At 58.1% G+C, this 9,831-nt stretch overlaps 1 protein-coding gene across 1 annotated transcript in view; it reads right to left on the bottom strand.

The window, feature by feature from the left end:
- SAMD10 (sterile alpha motif domain containing 10) overlaps positions 1-7,072 on the bottom strand; it is a 9,299-nt gene extending 2,227 nt beyond the window's left edge. The window contains 4 exon segments of the mRNA XM_029960398.1: positions 877-1,045; positions 4,465-4,658; positions 6,927-7,033; positions 7,035-7,072. Coding sequence (XP_029816258.1) covers positions 877-1,045; positions 4,465-4,658; positions 6,927-7,033; positions 7,035-7,072 — 508 coding nt within the window.
- Positions 7,073-9,831: the final 2,759 nt, after the last annotated feature.

Below are 9,831 nucleotides of genomic sequence, written 5' to 3'. Positions count from 1 at the left end.
CCCCAGTCTCCGACAGGTACTGCCACCACAATCGTGTAACCCACCCCTGCAGGCAGCAGCTTTCCATTTCTCCGCTCCACCTCCCACATGAGGAGATGTTTTTCGAGCTCAGGGTCCCCACAAGGGCTGGTCATCCCGGGGGAATGGGGGTGCCCATCACAACGCATTAGCACTCCAGTCCCCGCCGAGCCACTCTCCTCCAGTCTGGGGGCTATTAGACAAGGGATTTAAAACCAGCTTTTGTCCTTGCTTCCCGGCGTACACTCACTAATGCTGCCTTTGTTACCCAGGCAAGGGCTGGCTGAGCTCTTGCATTAGGGCTGTGCATCCCTCCCGGGCAGCTCCGGTGCTCCTCTCCCTGCCGCTGTCCCCTGGACCTGGCAGAGCTCTGCCCTCTAACACAGAGGTCAAAGCCACTGTCCTCAGGGAGCAAAGAGGAGGGAGCAGGTCTGAGAAGTGGGTCATCTCCAAGGACTTGATTGGGAGTTGGATTCAGACCTGGACAAAGGCATCTGCAACTTGTACTCTTACTAGGCAGAGCTTTTCCTCTTCTGCAGAAATTTTCAGTATTTAAAAAACTATAAAAATATTATTATATTAATGTAGGTGAGGAGAAGAGACTTCTCCGTCTTATAAACCAATTTATCCTCCTTTTAAACAACTTCCAGCCCATCCTGGAGCTCACACCAGGGGCAGATGCCTCCTGCCCAGCCCGGATCAGTGTCCCTGTATCCCCTGCTCTCACGCTGACTGCATCTCGTGGGGAGAAATGGGCAGAATATCCATTTTCTGAACCATGAACCTCCAAACAGCCATTTCCCAGGAGCATGTTCTAATGGAAATTAGTCCAGCTGAGAAATGAAGGACACACCGTACCTGTGATGGCGTGGTGGGAGAAAGCCTCGACGTAGATGAGATAGTTGTGTGGGCAGTGTTTCTTCAGCCATTTGCACACATCCTGCTGGGTCCAGAGCACCACCGGCTTGACCAGGCTGCCCAGCGTGGGGCTGGTGTGGTAGATGCCATAGTGGTCACAGCCACGGCCCTGAGGGGAGTGTGAGGGAAGGGGGTTAGTGGGATTCAACACTGCGAGGAGGAAAATGGCTGTCAGTCCATGGGGATGGGGAAAGGCTGGTTGGCTGTGCAGGATTGTGGTGATGCTGGCAGACTTCAGTTCTGCACCCTCTGGAGTCTCTGGGATCACCCTGACATTGCAGTGTTGGAGGAACCAGTGAGGGAGGTGATGGGAGGGAGGATGGGAGGTTGAGTTGGGGTCCTACCCTATATAGACCCCACATCTGAAATTCCCCATCCCTCCTGCTGCAGACAAGAGACTCAGTCCAGCTCCCCTACACATCTCCCAGCCCAAGAGATCATTGTACAGGGTCAGGAGATGTCCTGGGGGGCCCCCAGGGTCCCCTCCTCACCAGGTAGAGAAAGGCACTTGCTGGCAGCTCTCAGTGGGGATGGAGCCAGTGAGGTTCTGGGGGACAGCAGGAACTGGTGCAAAGCCATCCCCAGCAGATGTTGGTACTGGTGCAAATTCATGCCCACCAGAAATCCCCGGGAAAGCAGCCAGCAGCCAGCTGGTACCCTGGAACAGGAGGGACTCTCCCTTTCTCTCCATCTCAACCCCCTCCAGTCCTGAACTGATCAGCCACAATGAGGTCCTGCAGCCTCTCAGGTGTCTAAAGCCGCTTCTGAACCCCACAGCCCATTCTTGAGGTGCCGCCCTGCCCGGAGACACCCGGGATAAAGCAGGGTCACAGTCCTCAGCACACCATCATGGCCACTCTCCCCCTCCTGCAGAGCTCTGCCACGCACAGTAACGAGTGATACCCACAGGGAGACAAGGCTCGTCTGACAGCATCCCTAAATCCCACCTTCCCTGCCTTCCTCCAGCTGCCTGCTGCAGTGGCCACTCTCATTGTGAGCCACTCAGTCTCACCCTGAGCCACAAAGTAGCTCTGTTTCCTCTCCCACATCACAGCTACTCTGGCCTCGTGATTTGTCTTGTACAAAGCAATCCAATTGTCTTGAGCTGTAACTGCACAGGGAAACAAGCCTGCTTCTCCCAGGGAATCCTCAAGGTTGTTTGGAAAATGGGTCTGGAGGATGCAGGAATCTCCTCTTCCCTGGTTTTAGCACCCAGGAAAGATTGGTGAGCTCTCTGCTGCTGGTGATGCTGAGACTTCATCCTGGAGCAGCACCAGCAAACATCGCTGCTCCAAAGCATCTCCTTGTGCCCAACTGCAGGGACTGTCCTGGGCTGGATCATGGGCAAGTGAGTGTAGAAAAGGGGTCCCTGCTGCCCACATCACAAAGGGACTGGATTAGGAGGGCTCACTCATGCCCAGGACACGGCAGGGGCAGGGCGGGAGCAGCAGTTGATGCAGGGACACACCGACACGGGAAAGGTTGTCAGTGCGTATGCCAACATCGACCTCTGTGTGAGAACACTGGCTAATTAAGCATGTCTAATAAAGGAGCAGGGATAATTAGTGCAACAGGGACTCCAGACATCCCGCGGTTACTGAAACTAATGACACGTGCCTGAGAGATGCCGGAGAGGAGGCAGTGGAGGGCAGTGGAGGGGCTGGGATGTGTTCCCTGCCCCCTGCCAGGCATTGCTCCCACTGAGGAGCCCGGCCAGCCTGGTCGAGCTGCTACTTGTGCCCAGGGATGCGTTTGGGCTTGGAAAGGCGCTTTTCCTCAAGCAGAGCTCGCTGGGAACATTCAAGCAAGAGGGAAGAAGGCAAAGTTCGGAGGCTGTACATTAATAACCAAGGAGTCCATCTCCAAAGCAGATGGAAAAATGCGATAGACAGTGCACACAATTCGGTTTCCTAACCAAACCCTCACCTTTGAGGGAGACCCCGGCAGCTGCCCGGCTCTCCCAGACGCATCCCGGGAGTCGCCTGCCTGCGGGAGCAGCCCCAGCCCGCGCCGGCTGCGCGGCTCCTTCACACTCGGCTGAGCGCGCCGGAGAGCGTGCCGTGGGGAGGAGGAGGAGGCGGCGATTCGCTCTGGATTCACTAACGAGTAATGATGAGAAGCGGAGGGGCTGGGGGGAATAACAACAAGCTTCCCGGGAGCTTACTGCGAGCTTCCCACAGCCATTATCCAACTAACCCTCTGAGGCATGGGGGAAGAGGTGACAAACAACTGGCAATTTCCCTGGGCACGCACACGGCCGCACGCGCTTCGCTCATCAGACACAGCCCTGCGCCGGGGACCATCCCGGCATCCCTAAATCCTGCGCTGCCTGCTTGGGGCTCATCCTCCCCTCCCCATGGAGGGTCCCCAAGGGAGTCCTGCACTCCCCAGAGAGGCAGGGAAGGTGTAAAGGATCGTGGGTTCGTTTTCCAGCCGGCTGAGCTGCGCTGTCTCTCTGATAAACTCTCAGCCATGAATATCGAGCACCGGTGTGGAGGAGAGCAGCCAGGAGGGCTGGGAGGCTGCTCTGGTGGGGAGGCAGGAGGTGGCTGAGGAAGCCGGAGGGGGGTTGGAAGCCATTCCTGGGATCTGCAAGGAACAATTTGCATCACCTCCTTTTGCTCGGGAATGTTTCCTTCCTTACAGCAAATTAAAAACCTTTCTCTCCCTAAATCCATCTGGTCGGCACACAGAAGTGGAGGAGGGAGAGCCATGATGAGCACAGCTGGCAGCTGGAGGGCAGCTGGAGAACAGCTGGAGTGTCCCCCTGCAGGAGCCACCTGGGCATCTGGAGGTGATGGGGACAGTGCCACCAGCACGTGGGACATTGTATCCATTGCAGGGTCCCTGCTCCCCTCTGATCCCAAACCAGCTGGGCCCACGCAATGAAAAAGCATTTCCATGTTGGGGGCTGGAAGCCTGGCAGTTGGATTTTCCCCATTTTCTTTTTAGCAGTCACTGGCTGGATGTGCTGCCTCTAAACACCACTCCAGGGTGTTATGGGGGTGCTGGAAAGCACCAGGAGCCACATGCAGGGAAGATGCTCCTTCCTGTGGCTGTACAGCAGTGAATGGATGGAAGCCTTTGGCTCACAGCCTCCTTAATACAATGAAGTTCCAAAGTTTAGGAGGACAATGGCCCAAACATGGCTAGGAGACATACACAAACGCTCAGGCATTTTAAGGCATTATAAAGAATTTGGTTCTGGCACATTTACTGCAAAATTAAGTCCCAGCTACAGCTGTGGGGGGGAGGTGATGCACAGAGGGGAGGTGACACACAGAGGGGAGGTGACACACAGAGCTCACCCCAGCACAGCCCTCAGCCTGATGACCATACTTAAATTATTATATTTATGTATATTACTATAATCAAATGCCCGATAATCACAAGGGCTTTCAGCAAAGTGGGATCTGAAGGCCTGATCCCGCAGGGAAAGAGGAGATGCTCCCGCGGGCAGTCTCTGGGCCGGTGGACGTGAGGAGCTGAGTTCCCCTTGGCACGCCCGGGGTGGGATCCCGGCGGTACCTGCGAGCCCTCGGTGCCCGGCTGGCGCAGGAGTTTGACGGTGCGGCCGCCGTCGGGGCGCTGGCTCCGGCCGTCGTGCCAGGTGAGGCTGCTGCCCGGGTTCCGCTGCAGGCGGTAGCTGAGGTTTTCGGCCGACACCGTGTGCTCCAGGAGGCTGCGGCAGAAGCTGAAGTGGGCGGTGGCGGCGGCAGCGGCTGCGGAGGGAAGGGGGATGAGAGATGGCCACGGTGACCGTCCACCCAGTGCTTGGGCACCCAAAAATGCCTCTTCTGCCCCACAGGACCTGCTAAACTCAGGCTGTGGCCTCCTCCTCCAAATTCCCCCCATTCCTGCCTTCCTTTCCCATTGCCAGGGAGAAAACCCACCAGCCTAGGAACCCGCCAGCTGGCACCAGGATCCAGCAGGCACCCGACAAGATGTTTGCCCACACAAACCCCTCACAAGCGACACTTGTTTTGACACCCGCCAGCTGAGCAGACATGGGGCCTGCAGCTGATCCCAACACGTGGTTAGAACCTCCTGCTCGTCACTGCCATGCTGCTGGGACAGGAACTGGGAGGGGGCCACTTTCCATGGACCAGGCTGAGAGCAAACTGCCACCACTGAGGGAAGGGGAGCAGTGAAACCCACCCTGGGCAGCACGATGGGAAAGGGGATGGCTACTGGGCACTCCAGGGATGGTCAAATGTGCCAGCACATCAGTGATGACCACAAAGAGCCATTTACACACGAGTACTTTTTGTCCCTTATTCACAAAATATCCTGATTTGGAAGGGACCCACAAGGATCCTCGAAGTCCAATTCCTTCTGTTATAACAAGCTGGAGGTATTGGGGTTACAATGAGGATGCAAACCTTTCCTTTGGAGGGGGGTGAAGGGATCTGGCTGCTGTGGGAGGAGGGGTGAGTGGGTATTAGGGGCTCACGCTCTGTCTGCTCCAGATAAAAGCCAGACGGCTTGACATAAGCAGCTCTGATCCGCAGAAGCAAAGACCAGAGCATCCCCCAGCTCACCTGCTCCCACCACGGGGAGCTGGACAAGTCACAAACCACCTCCAAGAGCAGAGCAGCATCTGAAGGAGATCCACCTTTGGGATAACCCACCCTGGGAGAGCAAAAATGCTGGAGAAACGCTGATGCAGCTCATTTTCCTAATTAGTGGGTTTTAAGAGGGAAGAGGTTTCAAAAGGACAGCTCGAGCATACTTTCATGTAAGAGAACAGCTGGCAAAAAAAAGTCAAAATAAAAAAAAAAGAGTTGCCCATGTGTCCCAGGATACCCAGATCATATCACACAATGTTGCTTCTCAAACACACCGAGTGACAAGCATTGCCATGGGGAAACTGAGGCAGGGAACCTGTCCGATGGCTGGGGAAGCAATTGCATGGAAACCATGCTGAAGCAAGATCCACAGAGAGGCTCGGTGGGGAGCAGAGGCAGGACTGGCAGGGGTGGTCTCTGTGTCTGTCTCAAAGCATGGGGATGTCTCTGATGGCTTCCGAAAGCCCCAGACACCCTGAACCTGGTGGGCAAAGTCTACACCAGGCTGTGCTCCCTCCAGCCAAGGGTGCCCGATGCTCTCTCCATGCCACTGGCTGTCCTGTCCCCAGCATCCCGAGCACCCAGACCTGACACAGCCACTCTGGGATACCCCCAAGCTGGAAACTGTCCATCCCACCGGCTGTTGCGGCAGATATGGACACAGCCGGTCTGGAGGGGCTGGTGCCAGAGCTTCTTTTGGCTGTGCCAGAGCTTCCCCAGGACTCGCTGTAGGGAGCAGAGGAAAGGGGGCTCTGGCCATCAGCAGGACCCATATCCATAGGGATCTGTGGAGCATCTGCCTCTAGCAGCAGGACATGGGCATCTCCGCTCCTCCAGCAAACACAGCTAGAGGTGAGAGAGGAGGAGTGAGGAGATGAGGGAGCAGATGAGAAAGAGGGGTGAAAGACAAAGGGAACAACAAGCCAAGAAGAAAGGCAGGGCAGGGAGCATCGTCGGCAGAGCTCCCCATTGGGGCGGGCAGTGACTGCCCTGGAGCCAGAGGCTCTGGCAGCTCCTCTGGCAGCTCCTCCACAGCTTTGTCTCCCCCAGTCCAGCCCTCGGGTCCCAACTTTCCCATCACCTGGCAGCATTTGACATGGGTGAGGGTAAGGTGGTGCTGAGCAGGGAATGTTTTGGAGCAAGGGAAGGATGGGGACAGAGGAGCCCCATGGCAGGGCAGCCCTGGGCTGGGGACATGCGGGGTGACATCCAACACAGGTTACTCCCATGCCCTGCACAGGGAGTAACCACAGCATTCCCAAGAGCACTCAGCCACCCGCCATCCCCTCTGCTCCTCTGCCAAGCCGGAGGCTGTGCCCGCCGGCCAGGGATGTACATGCAGCATCTCCCACCAGACTCGCTGACCCTGCCGCTCCCCAGCCATGCCCTGCACCCCCCAGCCGCTCCCTGGAGACCCCTCACCTGGCTCGGGTGGTCCCTGCGAGCTGCGGATGGTGGAGACGCAGCAGAGGGATGGCCGGCCCTGCTGCATCTCGGCGGGAGGAGGGATGCGCGTGAGCGCTCGGCACCGCTGTCACGAGTGCGGCTCCATCCCTGCCTCCCCTCATACCTCGTCCACACCTGACTGACTTCCCCGATCGCCTCCCTCCCACTGCCACTGAGCGCTGGCTGCAGGCTCATCCCAGCTCCGGGCAGCCCCGAGCTGGTTTTGAATGGAGGGGGGGGGTGAATTATTCCCCCTCCCCACTGCCCCGTGGGCGTTTGATCCGGAGAGATGTTCGGTGCTTTCCTCGCATGCTCCCGCCTAATCCCGCGGCAGGGCCAGCTGGCACTGGGATGGACGGGAAGCCTGAGGGGCTGCTGCAAGAAACACTTGACCCACCGGGCATCAAAGTGCCCTGGGGCTGAGTGGAGCCGTGGCATGAGTATGGCAGCACTGGGGTCACCGGTGGCTTGAGGCATTTGGGATGCAGGAGGAAAAGAAAAGAGGCACTAAGATGAAAAGCAGCCTTCCCGGGAAGGGGCTACAGGGCTCAGTGTGGGCTGCACCTGCTCCCAGCCAAAGCCATCGTGGTTATGGCCATGTTGGGGTCTGGGTAGAAGGGGGGTGCCCGCAGAGGCAGTGTGGGTCAGAGAGCAAAGGCTGTGCTGAACTCTGAAATGGAGCTGCAGGAGTCTCCAGGCTGGATGGGTACGAGCCAGAGTGGGGAAGGGAGTGCTCAGCTCTGGTTCCCAAACAGCCACTGTGACCCCACTGTTCCAAGTCCCCACGAGCTGGTCCATGGTCCCTGCACCACGTTTGCCAGCCCCCTGCGATGGACACCCCACTGCCTGTTTGCCGCCAGGGAATCACTGCTGGCTCGTTTCCATGGCTCTTTGATCCATTTCGGGCATGTCTCCAGCCTCTCAGGGCAGGATGGGGGGAGGCCAGGTCCGGATCACCACAAGGGGACCAGCAGCGGTGGGACAGGGTCAGCAGCAGTGGCAGGGACAGACGCCGCTCCCTCCCCTCGCCAGGCTGCTCCCGCTCCCGCTCCCTCTCCAGACACTTTTATGGCTAGTGAAACGTGAGCGCTGGAGAGGCTCAGAGCAGCAGCAGCCGCTGCTGGGGAGAGGGAAGGGAAACCTCCTGGGGATGGAGACACCTCGGGGCGGGATGTGGCAGCATGCACCGACAAAAGCATCTCCTGGTGACTTTCACGGATGCTTCCTGCTCGCAGGTGACCAGGACCTGCCCGGGGGACACGGCAGCAGGCAGCCAGGCTGCAGGAGGAGCAGGCAGGGCACAGCGAGGGGAGTTCAGTGCCTGGACAGGCAAAGACTGCCTGAAGCCTGCTCCCAGCGTCTTTGATACCATCACACGCGTGGGTGTCCCAGAGACCTGCCCTCCAGCTGGGGACATGTATGCAGGCAGCTGTGGCGGGGGCAGCCGGGCTTCCTGGGGTCAGACAGGCTTCCCGGGATTAAATGGGAGAAGCTTGAAACAAGCTTCATAAGGAATGAAATCCCTTCGTTGGTTTTCCTAGTTCCCTGTGTGTGTCGAACCTTAAGGGCGGGTCATCACACCATGTTTGCCAGGAGGAGGATTCAGAGAGCTGGTCATTCACTCTTGTGTTCCTCCAGGCAGGTGAGGGGTGAATGGGACCAGAAATCCCTGAAAACTCCTAGGAAGGGGAATCCACTCTGCTCCTGGGGCAGCTTTGTGGAGGACTCATCTCGCTTTTAGAGGCATCTGCCTGAGCCATGAGCCCGGCTGGCATTGCCATTGCCATTGCCCTGGTCCTCTCCATCCTTTCCATGTGGCTTCACCCTGGTGCAGGGTAGAGGTGCTGCTTGCACTGGCAGAGTCCCTAGGGATGATCATCCCAGTGACACTGTCTGGAACCCCCAAATGTATCCCATCTTTGAAGCTGTGCCTAAAGGATGTCCTTATGGACCAGATCCTGCCCTGAGCCATTCCCTAAGACCTGCTGACCTCAAAGACTATGAAACCAGATTCAGGGAGGACTCAGACTCCCTCCTGCCTCAGGTTCCCCTGAGGTGTATTTGGCTCAGGCCCTGGCTGTGAAGAGCATCAACCCAGTGCTTCCCTCTGAAGGTGAGAGGTGGTGAGATGGGAGACTGGTGCAGGAACAGAGCTCAAGCTGGTGGCTGCTCAATGCTGGAGCCTCCTGAGGATGGAGGAGGAAGGGAACAAAAGGCAGATGTCCTTTCCGTCCTCCCAGTGCAGCACGATGGGTGCCCTGGGCAGACAAAATTGGGGAGTGGGCAGGGTTTCTGGGGTGACTGTGCATGTCTTTGGGGGTGTCTGTGCTCCTGAGCCCTGAATGGGTAGTGCCAGGAGGTCCCTGAGCACCCCAGGACAGTGGATCTCTGTAGGGTCGGGCACCCAGGAGAGTGTGGGCAGTAGGCAGGACCTCGGGTCGGCTCTGGGCAGGTTCTCCTGGCAGGAGGCAGGTGTGGGAGCCCACAGGCATGGACACCCCTGCCTGCAGTGAGCTCCCTTCCACCATGACACATTCTTCCCAGGGGTTCTATCCAGCTCCAACTACCCCGGGCCCACCTGCCCTGCCCTCACACCTGCATCCCTTCTCTCTAGCCAGATTTCCCAGCCCATTTTGCTGTTACCCCACAATACGGGGGGTAGGGCATTGGTCCAGACCCTCCCCGGAATGTTGAGGGCAGCAAAGGGGGATGTGGAGGCACTGACTGAGCCCCGGGATGGAGAGGGCAGCACTGGGGGGGTTGAGAGTGGGCAGACCCGCGGCATGGAGGGGGCAGCGCCGGGGCAGGGATGAAGAGCAGACCCCCCGGGATGGAGAGGGCAGCATCAGGGGATGGAGGGCGGGCAGCCCCCCGGATGGAG

The sequence above is a fragment of the Manacus vitellinus genome, unplaced genomic scaffold (assembly GCF_001715985.3).
Source record: "Manacus vitellinus isolate BGI_N305 unplaced genomic scaffold, ASM171598v3 scaffold_26_pilon, whole genome shotgun sequence".
Lineage (NCBI taxonomy): Eukaryota > Metazoa > Chordata > Aves > Passeriformes > Pipridae > Manacus > Manacus vitellinus.
The sequence above is the reverse complement of the archived record's forward strand: the minus strand, read 5'-3'. Positions and strand labels throughout refer to the sequence as shown.